General features: G+C 36.7%; 4 protein-coding genes across 11 annotated transcripts; 3 read left to right on the forward strand and 1 right to left on the reverse strand.

Moving 5' to 3' along the window:
- Positions 1-6,524, forward strand: LOC111788796. Of its 6 annotated transcripts, none has more exons than XM_023669303.1 (13): positions 1-164; positions 371-411; positions 526-591; positions 711-789; positions 1,751-1,840; positions 2,030-2,143; positions 2,278-2,466; positions 3,312-3,823; positions 3,950-4,049; positions 4,149-4,208; positions 5,421-5,513; positions 5,657-5,776; positions 5,849-6,524. In XM_023669303.1, the coding sequence occupies exons 3-13, from the start codon at positions 557-559 to the stop codon at positions 6,167-6,169; spliced, it is 1,713 nt and encodes a 570-aa protein (XP_023525071.1). In that variant the 5' UTR covers positions 1-164; positions 371-411; positions 526-556; the 3' UTR covers positions 6,170-6,524. The 6 variants fall into 6 exon arrangements, with proteins under 6 accessions (XP_023525071.1, XP_023525073.1, XP_023525075.1 ...); XM_023669308.1 differs by having other exon boundaries at positions 2-164; positions 1,754-1,840; XM_023669305.1 differs by having other exon boundaries at positions 371-591.
- Positions 6,525-6,800: 276 nt separating this feature from the next.
- LOC111788797 (organic cation/carnitine transporter 7-like) lies at positions 6,801-11,485 on the reverse strand. 2 transcript variants are annotated; one of them, XM_023669310.1, is made up of 6 exons: positions 11,345-11,485; positions 10,093-10,367; positions 9,503-9,740; positions 8,135-8,660; positions 7,841-8,043; positions 6,801-7,407 (listed from the first exon to the last, which is right to left on the reverse strand). In XM_023669310.1, exons 1-6 carry the CDS (start codon positions 11,390-11,392, stop codon positions 7,180-7,182), a joined length of 1,518 nt encoding a protein of 505 aa, XP_023525078.1. In that variant the 5' UTR covers positions 11,393-11,485; the 3' UTR covers positions 6,801-7,179. The 2 variants fall into 2 exon arrangements, with proteins under 2 accessions (XP_023525078.1, XP_023525079.1); XM_023669311.1 differs by lacking the exon at positions 11,345-11,485 and adding an exon at positions 11,216-11,338.
- Positions 11,486-12,009: 524 nt separating this feature from the next.
- On the forward strand, positions 12,010-17,827 carry LOC111788951. 2 transcript variants are annotated; one of them, XR_002814244.1, is made up of 11 exons: positions 12,010-12,091; positions 12,191-12,234; positions 13,275-13,314; positions 13,720-14,036; positions 15,288-15,416; positions 15,490-15,623; positions 15,747-15,844; positions 15,914-15,993; positions 16,665-16,795; positions 16,888-17,005; positions 17,723-17,827. XR_002814244.1 is itself a non-coding variant. In XM_023669545.1 (10 exons), the coding sequence occupies exons 1-10, from the start codon at positions 12,055-12,057 to the stop codon at positions 16,952-16,954; spliced, it is 1,077 nt and encodes a 358-aa protein (XP_023525313.1). In that variant the 5' UTR covers positions 12,010-12,054; the 3' UTR covers positions 16,955-17,061. The 2 variants fall into 2 exon arrangements, 1 of the variants encoding a protein (XP_023525313.1); XM_023669545.1 differs by lacking the exon at positions 17,723-17,827 and having other exon boundaries at positions 16,888-17,061.
- LOC111788952 (dephospho-CoA kinase) lies at positions 17,734-21,084 on the forward strand. Its single transcript, XM_023669546.1, has 4 exons — positions 17,734-18,043; positions 18,847-18,965; positions 19,921-20,066; positions 20,305-21,084. The coding sequence occupies exons 2-4, from the start codon at positions 18,858-18,860 to the stop codon at positions 20,750-20,752; spliced, it is 702 nt and encodes a 233-aa protein (XP_023525314.1). The 5' UTR covers positions 17,734-18,043; positions 18,847-18,857; the 3' UTR covers positions 20,753-21,084.
- Positions 21,085-21,149: the final 65 nt, after the last annotated feature.

Here is a 21,149-nt window from a genome sequence, read left to right on the forward strand (position 1 = left end):
TCTTGTTTAACTTTTGTGGCTTCGACCTTTATGACTTGAAACCACCGCCATTGCAAAGCGGAAAGCAAAAAATATTGAACTTCTCATTCACTTTCCTGCACACCACTTGATAATTCAACCCTTTTTGGCTCAGCCCTGCTTTTCGCCGAACACCCATCACATCAGTTGAGTTTTAGAGGCTCTCATTTGGGTTTTTCTTGCAAATGCTTTTAGCTCATGCCTTACTGTCGAAACATTCTTTGATTAGGTTCACTTGTTTTCATTATGCTTGTAATAGGCTGCTTTTTTTCCCTGAAAATGACTTGTAACTGTGCCTTCATGAGGGGTTATTTTCTTTTCATATTCATTGCATTATATCGTCTCTTCACAGGCATCTATGGCTTTTGCCTCTCGATTCTGATTGTTTGCGAGGTTAGTTTATGATATGGGTAATGTAGAATCTATGTTTTGGGGTAAGTGTGGGTCTTGTGATGCTTATTTTGGCACGAGTTTCGTTGTTGATGCTTGAGATTTTGGATTTTTTAGTGTGAAGGTCACTGAACCTCATGAGCTCGGAATGTCGGATTCAGTTGCTCAGACTGGACTTTGTTTGTAAGAGGACACTTTCCTTTGGGTTCTTCTGTTCTTCATTTCTTCTGTTATCTGCAGAGCTCAGTGGTGTGTTTCCTTTTTAATGCTTTTCTTTGTTTATTGTCATTGTGATGCCACAGATGTGATGATCCCCACTTTGGATACTGTTCTAATTTAGGGAATGTTGTTGAGCTTGGTTTTGCTGACTCTTTTCTAGAGGTAAGATGTTATGGAGATGGTTTTCTGTAATGGAGTATGTGAGATCCTATATCGGGTGGAGAGGGGAACAAAACATTGCTTATTAAGGTGTGGAAACCTCTCCCTCGTAGACGCATTTTAGAGCCCGGAAGGGGAAACCCAAAGTGGACGATATCTACTAGCGGTGGGTTTGGACTGTTACAAATGGTATCAAAGCCAGGTACCGGGCGGTGTGCCAGCAAGGACGCTGGCCCCCAAGGGGGTGAATTGTGAGATGTCATATTNTGCTAGCGGTGGGTTTAGACTGTTACAAATGGTATCAAAGCCAAACATTGGGCAGTGTACCCGCAAGGACGTAGGGCCATCAAGGGGGTGGATTGTGAGATGTCATATTGGTTGGAGAGGGGAACGAAACATTGCTTATAAGGGTGTGGAAACCTCTCCCTAGTAGACGCGTTTTAAAACCTTGAGGGAAAGTCTGAAAGGGAAAGCCCAAAGAGGACAATATCTACTGGTGGTGGGCTTGAGCTGTTACAAATGGTATCAGAGCCAGATACCGGGCGGTGTGCCAGCAAGGGCGTTGGGGCCCCAAGGGGGGTGGATTATGAGATCCCACGTCGGTTGGAGAGGGGAAGAAAACATTTCTTATAAGAGTGTGGAAACCTCTCCCTAGTAGATACGTTTTAAAACCTTGAGGGAAAGTTCAAAGATGACAATATCTACTAGCGGTGGGCTTGAACTGTTACAGAGTAGAAAGAAAATGAGGTGAAATATATATAACGTGCGTGCGTATGTGCAGTTTCCTTATTGAAACCTTAACCTCCATAGTGATTTGCAACGTATTCTCCTGTTTAACGTTAATTCCGAACTTTAACTTGACGCAAGAACTAACTTAAAATGAAAAGATAATGATACCTACGAACAGAAGAATACTTAAACCCAATTGTCATTAACCATTATTTCTGAGTTTTGTTTGATGTAGCAGAGCACTGTTGCCATAATGGCTACTACTGCTGGATTATTGGAGAAACATGATGGTTCTTTTCCCTACAGATTTCAGCTCGAACAAGACGTAAGTGTCTAGCTGTTTATGGATGTTTCGTTACTGTGCAATAAAATATTATCTTAGATACGTTACTTTTACGCTTCGGAAAATCCTGTCATCCGCTTTGTTCTTTAAGATCAATGGCTCCATTGACATATTATGTATTGAACTTAGTTTTTTTGGGTTGATTGTGAGGTTAAGAATACTATTTTGTAGGTGAGAAGGTTACAACAAAAGTTGCAAGAAGAGATGGAGCTGCACACTTCCCTTGAAGATGCTATTCAAAAGAAGGATCTAACATTAGCCAACTTCTCATGCCTCCCTCATCATGTATGTTGCTTGTAACCGTGCAATTTATGGGTTATCGAGTTTGGTCGTTATGCTTTGAAATATGAATAGTCTCATGAGAAATAAGGAGAGACGACATGACTCGGGTTATGTTCTTTGTGTTAAAATTTGTGTAGGCCCAAGATCTTTTGTCTAGCATTGCAGTATTGGAAGATGCAGTTGTACGACTCGAGCAAGAGACGGTCTCTTTACATTTCCAACTTAGTCAAGAAAAGAACGAAAGGAGGCTTGCGGAATATCGTTTAATGCATTCATCGCCTTGTTCAATATCTGATTGGTCCAATTCGGACGCGATGAAGAAATCGGTATGTCATCACATTGGTTTTTATCTTCATGTAAATATTATTTTATATTCCTGAAGACTGAAACTTCACTTTTTTGTCGATTCTCACTTGCATTTAGATAGGAAATATGTAATGGCCTAAGCCCACCGTTATCAAATATTGTCCTATTTGGGCTTCCCCTCAAGGTTTTTAAAATGTGTCTGCTAGTGAGAGGTTTTCACACCCTTATAAAGGATGCTTTGTTATCCTCCCAACCGATGTGGTATCTCACAATCCACCCCCCTTTGGGGCCCAACGCCCTCGTTGACACTCGTTCCCTTCTCTAATTGATGTGGAACCCCCAATCCACCCCCCTTCGGGGCCCAACGTCCTTGCTGACACACTGCCTCATGTCCACCTCCCTTCGGGGCTCAGCCTCCTCGCTAGCACATCGCTTGGTGTTTGGCTCTGATACCATTTGTAACGCTCCAAGCCCACCGCTAGCAGATATTGTCCTCTTTGGGCTTTTTCTTTGGGGCTTCCCCACAAGATTTTTAAAACGCGTCTGTTAGTGAAAGGTTTCCACACCCTTATAAATGATGGCTCGTTCTCCTCTCCAAACTGATGTGGGATCTTTGTGATAATTAGTTTGGTTAATACTCCTGGTTTGAGTTCACTCGCTTTCCATTCTCCAGAATATATATGTAACCTTGTTAGAATTTTATAGTCCTTGTCGACTGTAAAGAAAAATGTTCCTTAATTAGTCGTCGTTGCTCGAAAGCATAATCATGTAGCTAATTTGTTGCTTCCGTTCTAGTCCAGCTCCTCCCTGCAGTTGGTTTTTCGTGTCGTATAACTTGATTTGAGTGACGTGTACTGTCTTTCAGAATTCATGGGAAGAAATTGAAGATGGCCTAGTTACGCGCTGTGAGAAAACGTCTGTGACAGAGGTCAATGAACGTTCCCAATCAGTAGAATGTGAGAAAATGTCTCGAGGGCCACCGTCAAGTGGCCTTTGGCATCACCCTAATATCTTATCAGAAGAAATGGTCAGATGTATGAAAAACATATTCATCTCTCTAGCAGATTCCCCCGTGCCATCCAAGTCATCAACATCGGAAAGCCACTCGCCTGCATCGCCCCAAGGACATCTCTCCAGTTCATCATGGTGGTCATCATCCGAACGATCCATTATATCATCGAGAGTACAAAGTCCACAGATTGACCTTCCAAGTAGCTCTGAAGTACTGGCCACACAGAATACCTCTGATCCATACAGTGTGCGTGGAAAATTAAGCTGGTCTGACATTGGAAACTATTCACAAGCAGCTGAAGTTTCTTGGATGTCAGTTGGAAAGAAACAACTAGAATACGCTGCAGGAGAACTGAGGAAGTTCCGGTAACGTTCGTAAACCACACTGACCTTTATTTATCTTTCGTGTCGGGTTTTTCCGTTTTTTGGCAATATGATAATCCAATCCATGGTTGGCCTGTTTTTGGCCTAATGTATCTGTTTCGTGAACAGCACTCTTGTTGAGCAGCTTGCGAACGTGAATCCCGTCCATTTAAACAGGGACGAAAGGCTAGCGTTCTGGATTAATTTATATAACGCTCTAATCATGCACGTAAGTGGCTTCTCCTCGTTGAATTTGGTTTAATACATTGCTAGTCAACTGTAAACAGATGCTGAGTTGGTTGTCCGCATCTCATCTTGTTTTCGACAGGCTTACCTGGCTTATGGAGTTCCAAAAAGTGAGCTGAAACTTTTCTCTTTGATGCAAAAGGTTTGGTTTTGAAGGCCACATTTCTTCTGTTATTAGTTGCAAGTATAGCAAACACATGCTGTAGAGCTGTAGTTAGCGTGTTGCCTTGCCCTCGAGGAAAATCTTTATAAAACTGTCTTCCTCGCCCAAGTTCACCGCTAATAGATTTTGTCCGCTTTGGTTAGTTATGTATCGCTGTTAGCCTCACTGGTTTTTTAAAATGCGTCTACTAGGGGAGAAGTTTCCACATCCTTATAAGAAATGCTTCGTTTCTCTCTCCAACCGATGTGGGATCTTAAAATCCACCTCTCTTGGGGGCCCAACGTCCTTGCTGGCACACCGCCCGGTGTCTAGCTCTGATACTATTTTTAATAGCCTAAGCCCATCGTTATGTATTGCTGTCAGCCTCACGGTAAAACGTGTATACTAGGGAGAGGTTTCTACACCCTTATAAAGAACGATTTGTTCCCCTCTCCAACCAATGTGGGATGTCACAATCCACCCCTCTTGGAGGCCCATCGTCCTCACTGGCACACCGCCCGGTGTCTGGTTTTGATATTATTTATAATAGCCTAGGCCCACCGCTAGCAGATATTGTCCGGTTTGGCCCGTTACGTATCGCCGTCAGCCTCACGATTTTTTAAAACGTGTCTACTAGGGAGAAGTTTCCACACCCCTATAAAGAATGTTTCGTTCCCCTCTCCAACCGATGTGGGATCTCACAACAACATTTTTAAAAGACTTCAGTCTCAGAAGACCTCATGGAAGCTATTTTCTAGGAAATACCATATACTATGTGCTTGCCTTTGCTGGTTAGTAGTTACCATTTATAAATATTTTACTTCTGAGGGTATAAGATTCGAGATGTTTGAATCTACCTTCCAAAGTCTCGAGTTTGAGCGTTCGGGTAGAGATTTCATAATTAAACTCTTTGTTGTCGTCACCCAAAGTTAGTTTTTGAGTCGGCTAAGTGTCTGTTGATTAGTGAGGCGTGTCACGAGCATAATGCAAAGATTGATACCCCTCCTAGTTATGAAAAACAAATCTAAGATGCACATTCGAAATCTTTGTGCTCTTGTATCGTGCTCGATATCTATTTGAAACAGCACCCTTCATGCCGAAAGGTCTGGAAACAATCAGTTTAAGTCGAAATGCGTACTTCGAATCGTGTTTTGTCCTGTTCTTTCTTTTTGGGTATTAATGATTTGTTTCTTTTGAAATGTAATCTCATAGGCTGCATACACAGTGGGGGGACATTCTATCAGTGCAACAGGAATTGAATATGTCATCCTCAAGATGAAACCACCAGTCCACAGACCACAAATTGTATGCATTTGCTATATATATATATATATATATATATATATATATATATATATATATATATATGTATGTATATATATTGTTTTTTTTTTCTTTCTGTTTAGTTCATTGATTCATTGCCCTGTTTTGTGGAAACTTATAACCAGGCTTTGCTTCTTGCTCTTCATAAGTCGAAGGTGACGGAGGAGCAACGAAGATTTGCAATAGACAAACACGAACCACTCTTAACATTCGCTCTGAGCTGCGGAACTTACTCATCTCCTGCGGTAATTATGGATTAACGAACTCACGTGTATTAACATTTTTCTACTTCAAGTCTAACTCTACAACTTATGTAGGTGAGGATCTACACTGCAAATAACATCCGTGACGATCTTTTGGAGGCACAACGCGATTTTATTCGAGCGTCTGTAGGTGTTAGCAGCAAAGGAAGATTATTGGTACCGAAACTGCTATATTGCTTCGCCAAAAACTCGGTTGACGATGCAAATCTGGCAGTATGGATATCTCATTACCTTCCACCTCGTCAAGCTGCGTTCGTTCAGGGTTGTATATCCCAGAGGCGACAAAGCCTAATCGGTTCTCGCAACTGCGGTATTCTTCCTTTCGATTCTCACTTTCGGTATCTATTTTTGCCTGAGAAATCTTCATTGCAATGATATCTTAATGAATTTGTATAGAAATTCACCAAGTCTTCAACTTTAGTGTTCTGCCTTTGGTTGCATAATGTGGGTGTAAATTTCTTTTTTGGGGAAGTATGCCTCCTTTTTCTCATCAGGGCTCCTAAGTTTTGTATATTGCGTCCAAGGGGAAGGGAGTTGGTTCATTTTCTGCAGGTGATTGATTATGTATGTGCACGTTTATACAATCACAATAAGCTTCTACCTTGTTCTTGAACTGACCTTAGTGATCAACTTAAAGATATCAAAGACTCTTCTTTGTTATCTTGTTTAGCTTTCGTGTTTCGATTGTGTAATGATACGGAACCAGCAAGATGCGTTTAGTTCGGCTCAATTTTGGTTTATGGATGATATTTTTCGAGTTCTTAATGGCTAAATTGCTATTTCTAAATTATTTTTGACAAATTAGAATAATTGAGTTGAGAAAATTCAATTAGGGACTAAAACTTTAAATAAAAATGGGCGTTGATTCATGTGTAGTTCACACTTTCAACTTTGTAGGTTCACCAAGCTACTACTAGAATTCTAATGTGATCGGTTATAGCCTTTTAAAGGTTCAAACTTTTTACCTCTTAGTCGATGATGTCTGTCAATTATTGCTAGCTATATGTGAAATAATGCACGTTGAATGACCATTCATGAATACATTGCATCATGGAAAACTCTCTACAAAAGAGCTCAGAATTCTCCTAGAATTCTCCTATTATGACAACAATTCCAACATTTGTTCATATATTCTACATAAAACTAGTGAGTCCTACATTGTATCCATCTAATAGTTTGAATATGAATAGCATTTTTCCAGACCTTGTAATGTACATCTGCAAGATGTTCTCTGGCCGGTATCGAAAGCATCGAAAGTCTTGTGGTCGATACTAGAGGTACGGTCTCTTCAATAATATCTATTGTAGCAGATAATGAACAAAGGAAATGGAGGCCAGATCGAGATCAAGATCAAGCCAATTGGAACAATGTGATCAATATGTATTCTAAGTCTCAGCTACATTTTCAGGAAGATGTTGTCCCTTGGTTTCGAATGGGAAGAGCACAACACAGATCCCTGACAGAAGAATTACAATCTCAAACAAAATAATGGCCGCTGTTTGATGGCATCCTTTAACCAAAGCTACTGCCACGAGAGGGCATACCATTCCTCCAATTCTTCCAATGGAGCTAGCAATCCCGACGCCGGTTGTTCGGATTGAGGTCGGATATATCTGTAGTTTGCATAGATTATAAGAGTATAAATAAGTTATACCCAGAGCGAAGAAAGTGCTTGAGAAAAACTATACAAGAATAAGATTGCACCAAGAAACAGAAAAGTGTATGGAGGAAAACTTTGGTTGGTAATCACATTTCAAACCAAGGTGGAATAAAGGACAGATGAAGAATGCAAATCTGTAATAACGAATCCTGTCATGATAGATCACACAAGCAAATAACATGGGAAGTGATTGAGATTTTAGTTTTAGAGAAGGCATATGATAGGAAAATTCAAGTCCAAAGTATCAAAAGCAGACAACCACAGATCATCCTCTTAACATCACATATTATGGAACATAAACTATGAACCAGCAGAAAAACATGTCTAGTTGTGATACATGATGTGGCAATTGTCTCTTAGCAATGAATTTTAGTGTTCGAACTTACCTCGGGAGCATATATGTAGACAACTGTGAATGTAGATGTGATGCATATGCGAGCTCCAAACAAAAGGCTAGTTGTTAAGCCATCAACCCGATAAAATGCCAAGGGAAATAGAAATGTAGCAGCCAGGAAGAACATTGCAGACATCGATAACTTACGCCCTAATTTGTCAACAATGACAGCTGACAATGCGAGACCAGGTAACTCTTCAAAGAAAATTTGAGGTTAGATTATCATCCATCCACCAAACCTTGCCCCTGACTAGAGAAAACTTTGGAACAACCAAAAGACCGTTACCTGCGAAACTAGAGATAAAGACATCTCTGTAGTTGACATCATCATGTTCATTTAGATGCATATCAGTAGTCGTACATCTATTCTTCCCAGTCAACTCAGTGGTCAGCAACACGAGGCCATAATAAGAGAATGCATTTCCAAAGAAAACCACCCACAACAGCAATGTAGACACAATCAGTTCTCGAGAAAGAAGCTTTAACAATGGAGAGAGACTCACTATATTAGATTTTGTTGCTCGAGGAGTTTCAACTTTAGTTTGTCTTGGCGAAAGCAAATGTACATCTTCCACGGGAATATTTTGCTCCTCAAAAGCATACGAGTGACCAGAAACAAGAACGCCAGGAGGGAGATTTGTTCTATTACGCCGTGCTATTTTCTCTAAAATAATAGCTGCATCACTTGTTCTGCCTTGTAAACAGAGATATCGTGGGGACTCTGGAGTATATTGGTAGAAGATCAGTAGAAGAAGTGAAGGAAAAGAAGAAAATGCGAGAAGCCACCTCCAACCTAAGCTTGGCATGACCTTCTGCAAATAAGAGGGTATACAATATGAAGGTGACTACAAACATTTTCAATGTCCGCTGGAAAGTATAGTAAAAAAAATGATAGGAAGAGCCAATAAGAAAACTAAATTACCGAGGTTCAAAAATCAGGTGAATAAGCCTGCATACCTCCATGTGCAATAACTAAATTTAACCTAAATTTAAAGAAACCTAATTTTGTTTCACCTTTAGAAGACTATCACATCAACCCCTAATGGCAACAGGACAGGACAGGACATAGATTATGTTCTCAACCCCTCCTGTTACATGTCAAACCATTTTGATTCATCACATAATGAAGTTAACTGCTGGAAAACTTGTTATTGTTTCATAGCCACAATTAGGAGAGGGCAGCTTCTTGTACAAATGGATTACCAAATAACAGCATAACTATCAAAGTTGTTAAGCTAATAATTAATTTTCACCTGTTAGAACAGCAGGTAACTAACAACCAATCAACTAACCGGTTAGCTAAAGACTAACAATTTCAAACCATTCACAAATAGTAACTAATAGTAAAATGTTTAGTTGCAGAGAAACACTACATAACAGAACGTCTCCATATAGCTGCTACGAAATGTTATCAAGGGAACAAATAGAAATACAGCACTAAATTTAAAGAGTAAAATAATCTCCAAAATTAGATATCATTTGCAAGCAGTGTCAAAGTTGGTCGACCAGAAATGAATCAGGCAATGAACACAACTTCCTATACATATCTTTTCTTGTCCGTTATTTTATTTTTTATTTTTTTATTTTTTTCTGAATAAGAGATCAAAATGTAGCAAGATCATGTACTTAACTACAACAGAAAGCTAGATTATACCCATGCCAATGAAGCCTCAAGGATTGTCCCAAAGGTCCAGAATGTTGAAAAAACAACCATCCAAGTGCCTCTTTCAGGAGCAGGAATGAATTCCAAGAACCAGGAAGCAAGTACAGGACCACCTCCCAACCCAACGCCAACTAGACAGCGAAGAATTAACAAAGAGATATAATTTGGGGCAAAAGCACTTAGAAATCCAGCAACAGAAGTGAGTGTTGCTGTAATGAAGAAACCTTTCCTGAATGAGAAAGTTAACAATGAAAAACCAAAGGAAATGTAGGATCGCCAAGACTGAGGAAAAAAAATTATATATCATGAAAACTAAATTAGAACTACTGCGACTGTCATAAAACTTCAATTCTATATCAGAAAAACTAAATTACAAAGTTGTGAATACAATACAATCTTTTATGAGTCAATAGATAGAAGGAAAAAAAAAATCTTCAAGTCTGAACCATAAGAACCATTAAAAAGGAAGTGCAAGCAAAGGACTTAAGTAGATAGTACAAATAGCATTAACACATGGAAAAGTCACATCATCAAGCATACAAATCTGTTAATGAAATGATATTAGAATAATTGAGACCTGCCTTCGTCCGTATTTATCAGAAACTATGCCCCATGAATAGGCCCCAACTAACATGCCTGCAAAAACCACACTGGTAATCAAGGACTCTTGATGAGGAGAAAGGCTCCACGCAGACTGAACTGCAGGTCCAATAAAAGAGAGTAACATCATTTCCATAGCTTCTGAAGCCCATCCCATCCCAGCATAAGCCAGCACAAGAATTTGGAAATTCCCAAAACCCATGGATACAAGAGCTTCATCAATAGTGTACCTCGAACTTCCACCTCCATCTTCCATCTTACAAGACAAGATATGGACAATAATTACTGACAAGTATCATGCAAATAATTCAAGTGAGAAATTTCTACTAATCTGAATATCTCATAATTCATTGCTTCTGGAAATACGTTGACTTGACCATTATAACACGTTGCTTATATCTATGTTGTTAAAAACTTTGATGATAACTCAGAACTCAAAGACTTGGGCGTTTTGGTGCTTTGCACCACTGATCTTAAGAAATGATTTGAACACAACTTTAAGACATAAAACCTTCCTGCAAACTTCTAGATGTAACAGTAGACTTGTTTCTCTGTCTCCAGAAAATTAAAGTAAATATTGAAATCTACGACTAAACTTTCTTATGGATTTTTCAGACCCGTTAGGTAGCTATATACTAAATAATAGGAGAATCAAGCATGACAAGATATGGTTCATCTTCAGTTTCCAAATTGAAACCAACGAAGCTGATTCATCAAAATAAAATTTAATAGAAAATACCAACGAAATTTAAGCTCAGAAGACCTATAAATGAAGTACGCAGCAGATGAAAACTATTCACTCAATTCCTCAATCGCAATATCAGAGTTGACCAATATTCAATTCATCGCTAAATCACAGTCCAGCCATAACAAGTAATTCAATCAAAACTTCTCAAATGAGTTTTCAAAATCAAACCAAAAACAAACAGCTAGGTACGAAATGCAACCATCAATTAGATTACGAACAACACAAAGAAACCGAGTTGACAAATTTGCAAGAAAAGCCCCTACACATACGCTACAACCACGATAATCCAATCACAGCAAAAGTACGTTCGTCACTTTCGTTCAATCCATATTTCGAGTTCTGTAGATTACATATACCATCCGTAAAACGACAAGGAACAAACAAGTCAATAACCGATAGAAAAATGCATAACTAGCCGGCTGACAACACGACTGATTCTCCAGTAAATTCAAACGTTGCAAATTTATCGAAAGAAAAAGATGAACCTGCTGTTGTTCTTGAGGGATAACAAATGAGCGTTCCTCCATTTCCATTCCTGAATCGATTATGGGATCTGGAGACGCAGACGCGATAACCAAACAACGCCAAATTACTTGCTTTGTCAAATTTTCTACTGGATCTGTTTTTTTTTTTTGTATTTACGTGCTTTTTGACTATAGAAGTAATTATGCATAGTCGACCATTAAATCAAATAATTAAATATTCATAATCTTTTTTTTTGGTTAATTTACTATTTCCAAATTTTAAAATTATTTTATTTTATTTTATATTAAATGGATCCTTCATTTTTTTTTAATACGTTAGAAATTTATTTCACACACAAATTAAAATTTCGATTAAATATTTTGAATTTAGATATTATTAATATTATTATTCTTTTTAAAAAAATAATATTAGTTAAATTATAAATTTAATTAATTGGACATAATTTAATTTAATTTTTTTATGTTTTATTATTGTATTTTTAATTTAGTCCTTATTTTATGGTCTTCTCTATAGCTTGGCTAGCTNAAAAAAAAAAAAAAAAAAAAAAAAAAAAAAAAAAAAAAAAAAAAAAAAAAAAAAAAAAAAAAAAAAAAAAAAAAAAAAAAAAAAAAAAAAAAAAAAATATATATATATATATATATATAATTTCTTAAGATATCGACCGTCGCTTTTAGTTTCCCGCCGATGGTCAGCTGTTTTCAGGAGGGAAATGGAGGCAAATGTGGGCTCCGACTGCGACATCTCCGGTAGTTTCTTCACGTCGATTTTCTTTTTTGTTTTTGTTTTTTTTTTCTTATGCTGATTTTAATGGACTGGCCTTTTGTATTCTAATCTGATGGATACAGAGGACGAAGATTTTGATTCAATTGAAGGAGCTAAGGAGGAAAAGGTTTGTATGTGTTTCTCACTGATCACACTTGTTTAACTCTAATTTTGTACCGTTTTATAGTGTTTTAGTTTGTTTTTATGTTTTTACTTGAAGTTTTTGTCATGAATTTCGATGTTCAGGGCTCTGATCTTTGTATTTCTTTTATAACTAGTGACATTTTAGTCGAATTTTTGTTTGCCTTTTCTTCTATCGATGATTATACGTGCATGTTTTGTGTAAAATTTTGAAGTTATTCTCCTTTAACTCCGACGAAAATGAAATATTAGGTCGTGAAATTCACTTTTATTGAAATAGTGGCTTTTCTGGCAATGGTCTAGACACAGTTTCCGGGTTTTAGAATAAGAATTCCGGAAAGACGTAAGTATAATATGAATTGAGTGAAAACATGTTTGGATGAGGAGTTGTTAAGTTGTTTTCATGGATTACCTATTGTTTTTTCTTGAGGATAATTGTTGTTGTTTTTGCTTCGGTACTTTCAAGCTTTAAATAATCTTTACTCTTGCCTCGACCTTATGTCTGGAAGTTAGGCTAACGTGTTTTTGTTTTCTTTCTCCCATTTTTAGCTATGTTTCTCTGAAATCAGGATACTGGATACTGATAACTATTTTGGGTTCTTATATTATCTAAGAAACACCTCTGAATCAAGGAAAAAAGAATGCTGTTCTCTCTTTTCTTTAAGAAACTAAGAAAGAATTAGAGTGCTCTTTTCAAAGATTTTTCGACTTTATTCATTTGATGAGATTAATTCTTGTGGGCGAGCTCCGTTGCCAATGTTTTTTAGACCATGTTTAAGCTTTAGCTGCTGTTATGGTTGCTGTATGGCCTTCTAGTTTCATTCCTAAAGGATTGTTTAGTTTTTAACTTCTTGAACATCAACAAAAATTCGTGCCTTTCATTTTTTTAAAAAAGATTTCCAATACATGATTTTGTCCATTCACAGATGTGATTTTTGTGCTAAGGATGAATTATTTTTTTGATGTTTTTTTTGTCATTGTTACAAATTTATCTAATTTGACACTTATTTCTTGACCTTTTGGTAGGAAGAAGTTCAGCTCAATTTGAGACTGGAAAAGCTCAAAGGTGAAGTATTTTTTCTGTATTCTGTTTTGAGGCAATGTCTTATCACTTTCAACTGAAAATTATTATTTTTTATTACGTTTCTTTTTCTTACCCCTTTTGTTTTTGTATGCTGGGAGTCTTCCCCGGACGCATGTTTACTGGAAGATGCACTTGCTCATAGAACAAAAGAAAAAAGCATTATGCTAGTTGAAAGTTGATTGAATTTTGCTTGCAGTTGTTAAGATTGGTAATTGAATCCACCTTTTTTTAGCTGTTTTGATTTAAGCCATTTTGGATACACGAGCCAACCAATTACAAATAGCATTTATGATGATAATCCATGGCTGATCATTTTTGTTGACATGTTACTATTTTCTTAATACTTGTGATCTTTATTGGTATTGATTATGAAATTAACTGCTGCAGGAATCAGAGGCAAAACGAAACCTAAATTTACGTTTCATTCACAGAGGAGAGAACTATCATGCTCTGTTATTCATGAGAATAGACTCTGCTCAGCTCCCATATCCAAGGTTCATAATTTATCTGACACCTTTGATGCCGTTATATCAAGATCTGAGAAGTATCCAGTTGCAGTATGTGTTGAAGATTTTGTGGAAGAATTTGAAGACCAATCTGACGTAGGACCTGCAGAGAAGTGTGGAAATACTGAAAGTTCAATTTCCGAGCTTTTAGATGGCCTTAAAGATAAGAATGACCCGCTGGGTTGTCGTCCTGGATGGGTCTGTTTTCCATCTTTTAACTTTTTGAAGCATCATAGTATTAAAACATAGTAAAGATAAATATGCAGAATCAGAAATCTAAAATAATAACTACTATAGTGAAAATTTTAGTAGAAATGATTCCTCTCAAGCATTCAAATGCTCTTTATTTTGAACCTAGCATCCAGTAACTAATATGCCCTTGGTATCCTCATAATCAATATTTTTCCTATAAGCACTCCTAACAGCCAAATTTAATAGGAGCCTAATCTTGAGATTAGGGACTGAAATATATTACAGTATAAAAAAAAAATACAAAGGTTACTAAGCAGTGTTTAGTGTTCTATCTGAAGACTAATTTAAAAATGAGCCTCCTCCTAACCTCAACCCACTGTGTGTATAGTACCTCCCATGAACTTTCATTCAGTGACTACTAGGACCCTAACAGTCGCAACACTTCCCCAAATTGCACTGCTAATGTGATGACAATTCTTTTTGATCTATTGCTAGCCTAATTTTCTTGATAGTTCTTTTAGTCTCATTTCTTGATCAAATTTTTGGATCTTTTATTGATTCTGGTGCATTGTAATGTGGTTGATTTTGTAGCATGATGGTTTGTAGAAATTGAGACAGAAACTCAATTTTTATCAATGTCAATGAAGGACTACAATCCTAATGAAAAAAATTACATAGAAAAACCCAACCCAATCATGGAGACTGCTAGAAAAAGTTTAAATGAAGGAGCCCTAGCTGTTGGTGATCAAGGAAAAAGGATAACAAATAACTACAAAAAAGCTTAGAAGTAAGAACCAAAGAAAGGCATTACAATATGTCAAACCCCATATTTCCTCCCTTGAACTTTCTATACTTGAAAAAGATTCTTTTATTTCTTTCCTACTTAGTACTCTACACATAGAAAGAAACTAGCTTGCTGTAATTAATGACCTTTATCTTGAGGAGGATATAGGACTACTTTATCATTGAGAACAGCTCTAACAAATAAGTATATTTTCCACTTAAGAAAAATAAAGATGAAAAGGTATAATAAGATACCGAAGCCTCCGAGTTTTTCATATTGTCACGAGATGAATTTAGTTGTTGTGGAAGGGTCCAAAAGACTCGTCCTTGATGGAACCCCCTTGTTAAGTAAGGAAGTGAAAAATGTCAAATAGATAAATAGTTAAATGCAAGTATTAAACTTTCTTTAGCTTTTATTGTTGTACATTTTCTTGTATACAACTGTCATTCTCAATTAAATTCTATTTGCTGTAGCGTAGCCAAGTTGGAGGGAAAATGATCCCAATTGTTGAGAAGAAAGCTCTTGTTGCACTTGGAGATAGAAATGCTGACAGTGAAGACTCCCATACTTCTGTGGACACGGAATCATCAAGTGACCACGAGGTATGTTTTTATGGTGGTGAAAATGGTTTCTTCTGCTTGGAAAGTAAATAATTATCCGGATATGCTTGTGCAGGTCAATGATCAAAAGTTGAAGCTTGCTGGCCCATGTACGAAGGAGCAATCGATGACTGATAGATTTGAGGAGGCTTTAGTTGCTGCATGCATGGACGCTGAAAGAACTCTTAGCTTGGTGCCAAATCCATTAGGGTAAAATTAAGGACTCTACTTATCCTCTATAATTTTGTGCTGAGGGTCTTTAACAATGTTGAATACAATTATGTAATTTTGGGTCTGTTAAACCCTAGTATTTGTTTCCTGTCAACTGCACAGAATCGGCTTATATGGAAAGTTGCAGCGAGTCGTGCAGAGCGAAAAAGAAAGAGAGACGAATTTCTTGAATGGGTTACATTGTAGCACAACTCCAAATGGTAAAACCATCCATATTTTAAAATCATCTTTTGTACCTTAGTTCTTTAACATCTTTTCAAATGCGCTAGGCTGCATCGATGTAAAAGTCCTCTCAAGATACTTGGATGCAAAGTTAACAGTATGCTCTTGCCTCTTTATAGACGTCGAGGTAATTTCCGGTGTTTTAGACAAAAAGTGTAATATGAAAAGTTTTTTTTCTTTTTTCATTCTTGAGTAGGAATTTGATTTGATATTTCAACTGAAGATGAAAAAAATTGCCTGTTTGGATTCAAATATGTTGGGATTCCAATAAGTAGATTATAATTTATTTCCCCAATCAGTCTTAAGTCTTATGTCCTCCGAGTCACACGACCCTCTTTGGTGATGCTTACTTCAGAAAGAAAGCCTGAACCTGAACCTTTACAGTCGAAAATTAGGATGGTGTAGTACCCTTTCCTGATCTCCCATTTTCCTTTCTTCAACTTGTCCACCGAACTCGGTGTCAATTCTTTGCCTTTTTTTAGATATATGGATGAAATAGATCTTTTCTTTTTCCCCCTTTTATTTATTTGATGAATCTAGTCAACATGGAAAGTAGGAAATGAAAATGGTTGGGTATTTGTTAGCATTGAGGAGAAAAGGAACACTAGAGTCTTGGTTCTTTCTTTTCATAGATTTGTAATTCGTTCCACACTTTTTCGTTCCTGATTGGCGCTTAAAACTCCACTGTAACAGATTTGTTGAGGAATCTATAGTTCCTATTTCGAACAGTTTCATATTTGAATTTCTTGATCCAATACATTAGCTCGCTGTAATGATACTCCTCGTTTGATTTCGAAGCGCTCGGCGTTGCAAAATGGCGACGAAGCTATTGCAACTGAAGGTGAGAAAAGGACTGTTATTTTCAGCCCAAGAGTTTGCAGCAATGTTGAACTTGAAGTTGGGAACTTGATTCGTATCATTCCCCCATGGTATTATTTTCATTCATCAACGATTCGACGCTGATTAGATCGTGCGAAATGTTCTTGTTTTGTTACTAACACGAGTCTTAATTCATTGGCAGGAAGGAAGTTACAGTGGACCATGCTCACAACATTATCTTGTCAACCTATTTCTCCCAACTCTCTTGAGATCTCCTTGTGAGGAGTGTTGCATACTCGCCTGATTGACAGAACAACAATGTAAGCTTCATACACTTTTTAAACATGAAATATTTGGCATTAAAATTTCTATGTGATATAATNAAAAAAAAAAAAAAAAAAAAAAAAAAAAAAAAAAAAAAACGTAAAAGCTAAATTTACTTTACCTCAAACTAATGTACGATTCTTTTAGTTCATTTATTTATAGGGTGAGAGATTGAACCATCGACTTTTTTTTAGTCCATTTATCGAAGGGATGTAAAATTCATTTAAATAGGTATTCCCTACCAATGAGATTCTTATATATACACTAACTATATAACTTAATTAATTAATTTATTTATTTTAATTAAATAATATTTATTATTTTTAATTAATTATTATTGTCCATATACAAAAGTATAATATACAATTTATAATTATTATTCTATATTATAATTAATTGAAATAATATAAATTTTAAAAGGAGAGAAACGACATTTAAATCTTAGATATTTAATATAAATACTCATTAGCGATCCAGATGAATCGTATGGTTGTAAATATTATTAGTTAACAATGTGTGAGATTAATAATTATATCAATTTCATTAATATTTTTTAAACAAAATTTAAAAAGCTAAAAAGTTTTTAAACAATTTTTTTTAATCAATTTCGTTAATAATTATATCAATGTACTAATAAAATTAAAAATTATAAAATTAGCATAACTGAAACTTGCTAAGGTTTACCCAAAAAATTCTCCTATTTCAACGAATAGAGAATTTTTCCCGCCGGCGCCGTCAGCAGAGAGGAGGCTGAATTGATTATCTTCTTCACCAACACGACGATCCTCATCAAAATTCTCGGAGCTGGTCAATCAAAAACCCTCTCTAAGCCTCTCTCTCTCAACCGCCAGCGGCAACCACCTGAAAAAACGCCAAAGAATCAACTCTCTCTTAAATCTCAATCGGCGACCCACCAAAAATCTCCCTCCGTTTAATCATACCCACAAGACACAAGAGTCTCTGCGCCTAACAGACCGCAAAAAGAAGAACACCCATCGCTCCAAATTTTGGCTTGCGGCAGATCTGGAGAAAAGGTAAGCGTCTCTGCGCATTTTCCTTTCTAATTCGTTTCCTTGTCATTTGATTCTTGTTAGCTTTCTTTTGGGCTTCTGTAGTTTAATTGCTTGGAACCTGAAATAGTATCAAATTTGAAGAAGTTGGAATGGAAATGTCTAAAACTTAGAATGTCTTTGCTAGTTAACTTCAATGTGGAACTTTCAGAACCAGGAACTGCATCATCATCTATGCATGATAAATAGGATGGATGTTATGTGGCTGCTAAATTGAAATAATGATGTTCTTGGATTATGGTGGATGAAATGGAATCCTTCTAATGATAATAACCCCAATTGATGTGGAATTAGAGAAGTTGTAATGGATGCTGATTGTTTAGATCCATTGAAATTTGTTGGAGAGAGAATAAAATATAGTTCGTTGGTATATGGAAACTAGGATGATCATCAGACAAGTCCTTGTCAATTACAAAATACAGAAGGGTTGTTTTAGATGTTTGACTAACAACGTTGGTGTTGGCTGAAGTTTCATGTTGGTTATTGGTTTAGCAAAGTATTAGTTGGTAGAGAATGTGTGGAGTACCAACATCGTACCTGACATTTGTGGAGTGAACGTTGTCTAGAAGTGAGGGTTGAGTCTAATTTTCATGTTTGCTTTCAAATGCGCTTGTTTTGGATAATGTTTTAGGCTAGAATTTGAAGGGAAAAGCTTTTTTTTACCTATGCTGGAGCAATGAACAAGCGTTTCCCCCCCTCTCTCTCTCCACACAGTTTAAGTAATTATGTTGAATTTTATATAAAGCTTTATAATCTTTGATTTGCAGATAAAGGAAGAATGAGAATAGTAGGCTTGACAGGTGGGATTTCGTCGGGGAAGAGCACTGTGTCCAACCTCTTCAAGGCCCATGGCATACCTATAGTCGATGCTGACCTTGTAGCTCGTGTATGTTTGCCCCTTTTTTCTTTAAAATTGTTTCAACCCTCCTTTTCATGTATAATATACAACGAAGAGGAAAGGGATTTTAAATTTGACTGTTCTTTCTACCCTCATAGCTTATGTGAGTCAGAAATATTATAGATCTTGCCTAAAATTTGAAATTAATGAAGCCACCTTAGTTGAACTAATTAGAATATTACTCTTTTTTCAATCAAGATACTAAACTTTTCATTAAAAAAAAAAAGAAAAGAAACTAGTGCTCCCAAAAGGAGTGCAAAAAAGGAAAAGTCGAACATAAATAAGCTAAAGTAGGAGTATAAACAACATAAAACTAAAGAGAAGCAAGGAAAACATCCCAATTTTGATAGATACCCTGCAAGGAGATTCTATCAAATGATTTAGAAAGAGAGCACAACATAGACAACTTTAAACAAGCTGAATCTAATCTATCGAACGATGAAAGTTGTGAATTTTGAGAAATCCTCTGATCCCTTTCCCACCATAATTATGAACGAACCGTTTTAATTGCATTCACCCAAAGAAGGTTTACTTTTGGACTCAACAGGGGTTCGGGCACCCTTCAAATTTCTAAGTTTTGAAGTAATGACATATCCAGCACAACCATAAGAATTATCTTGCAAACGAGTAGGCATCTGGCATACTCAAGCAACTATGATAAAACGAAAAGGGAAGGACCCCAAGTTAAATTCCAGCTTCAAGGAGTAGAGGAAAATGGTCTGAAAAGGTTGAAATCTGTCTAGCCCTCGAGTTCACGAACATCACACCCCGCTCTTTAGAAACAATGAATCTATCATCGAGAAACCATCTTTTTTATATGTTATTTTAATTACTTTTCAAAACTTCTATAAAAGAAAACAAGAATCTAGGATATTACTAATCTTCCATGCCGTCACATTTTTTGAGTATCATAGCCTGCTTTTCACTATTTGAACATTTGCAGGATGTGGTGGAGAAAGGAACTGGTGGCTGGAAAAAGGTTGTTTCTGCTTTTGGAGAGGACATTTTGCTACCTAATGGTGACATTGATAGGCAAAAACTGGGCCGAATCGTATTTGCTGATCCTGGAAAACGGAAACTTTTAAATCAGTAAGAAAATCGAGCTTTAGATTTTGAGCCTTTATTGCCATTTTTTCCCCTGTTTCTCAAACCCTTTGATCATGAAGGCCCATTTGTGGAATTGAAATCAATCTCATCACCATGGAACTATGATGAATATAGGTTTGGTATATGGAAGTATTATGCTTATGATCTTCACTGTTTAATTTTTAGAATACTCAATGATTGATTATTGAATTGCTACTTTGAATCAATTGTCTGCTTGTAGATTATTGGCTCCTTACATATCCTTTGGAATCTTTTGGAAGATTGTAAAGCTGTGGATGAAAGGTTACAAGGTTATAGTCCTTGATATCCCTTTGTTATTTGAAGCCAAGATGGATAGATGGACAAAGCCAACAATTGTCGTGTGGGTGGATCCTGAAACACAGCTTCGACGACTCATTGCAAGAGATGGACAGAGCGAAGATGATGCTCAAAACAGAATAAATGCTCAAATGGCATTGGATCTTAAAAGGGATAAGGCAGACGTTGTGATTGACAACACTGGATCCCTCGATGACTTGAATGAACGATTTCAGGAGGTGCTAACTGAGGTGACAAAACCCTTGTCTTGGATTGAATTCTTGTTTTCCAGACAGGGAGCATTGTCGACCCTAGTTATCGTCACTATCGGTGCTATCACGTGCAGAAAGTTGTACAACAATGGAGTTTAGGTATTTATGGCCATCCCTATACTAATCTGTTTAAAAGTTGTCTCCCATTACAATTACCATATATGGCATGATCTGTGTTATCGATCTCGATCATAGAATAACGTACTAGGAAGTAATATCTTTGTTGATTCAGATGAAGGTTGCTTATAATAATTAGGATGAACACATCTGCATCAACTGGGTTAAGCTTAAATTTAAAGCCTCGTTTATGGAACCACTCTTTTGGTCCTTAAAAGGGCTGTGTATGGGAAAATTTCCTATGCTACTATAGTATTTGTATTACTTTCATGCATTGGTGAACTATTTATGAAGGAAAATTTTGCAATTGCTAATCTGACTTTGGGGATTTTTAGTTGAGTTTTAATAAACTTGGTTACACAAAGCCTAGGCTTGAGGA

This window comes from Cucurbita pepo, chromosome LG02 (assembly GCF_002806865.2).
Source record: "Cucurbita pepo subsp. pepo cultivar mu-cu-16 chromosome LG02, ASM280686v2, whole genome shotgun sequence".
Taxonomy (NCBI): Eukaryota; Viridiplantae; Streptophyta; class Magnoliopsida; order Cucurbitales; family Cucurbitaceae; genus Cucurbita; species Cucurbita pepo.

Bases quoted from the DNA above. Each gene is read 5' to 3' on its own strand.
- LOC111788951 (XM_023669545.1), top strand. From the start codon at position 12,055: ATGGAGGCAAATGTGGGCTCCGACTGCGACATCTCCG. The intron at 12,235-13,274 runs GTTTGTATGTGT...ACCTTTTGGTAG, and splicing joins AAGGAGCTAAGGAGGAAAAG to GAAGAAGTTCAGCTCAATTT. The intron at 15,994-16,664 runs GTAATTTCCGGT...TTGATTTCGAAG, and splicing joins GCCTCTTTATAGACGTCGAG to CGCTCGGCGTTGCAAAATGG.
- LOC111788796 (XM_023669305.1), top strand. From the start codon at position 557: ATGTCGGATTCAGTTGCTCAGACTGGACTTTGTTT. The intron at 4,209-5,420 runs GTTTGGTTTTGA...GTAATCTCATAG, and splicing joins TTTTCTCTTTGATGCAAAAG to GCTGCATACACAGTGGGGGG. The intron at 5,777-5,848 runs GTAATTATGGAT...CAACTTATGTAG, and splicing joins GAACTTACTCATCTCCTGCG to GTGAGGATCTACACTGCAAA.
- LOC111788797 (XM_023669310.1), bottom strand. From the start codon at position 11,392: ATGGAAATGGAGGAACGCTCATTTGTTATCCCTCAAGAACAACAGCAG. The intron at 9,741-10,092 runs GCAGGTCTCAAT...TTTCTCATTCAG, and splicing joins TCTGATAAATACGGACGAAG to GAAAGGTTTCTTCATTACAG. The intron at 8,044-8,134 runs GTAACGGTCTTT...TTTTCTTTGAAG, and splicing joins CTTTATCTCTAGTTTCGCAG to AGTTACCTGGTCTCGCATTG.
- LOC111788952 (XM_023669546.1), top strand. From the start codon at position 18,858: ATGAGAATAGTAGGCTTGACAGGTGGGATTTCGTCGGGGAAGAGCACT. The intron at 18,966-19,920 runs GTATGTTTGCCC...GAACATTTGCAG, and splicing joins ATGCTGACCTTGTAGCTCGT to GATGTGGTGGAGAAAGGAAC. The intron at 20,067-20,304 runs GTAAGAAAATCG...GTCTGCTTGTAG, and splicing joins AAACGGAAACTTTTAAATCA to ATTATTGGCTCCTTACATAT.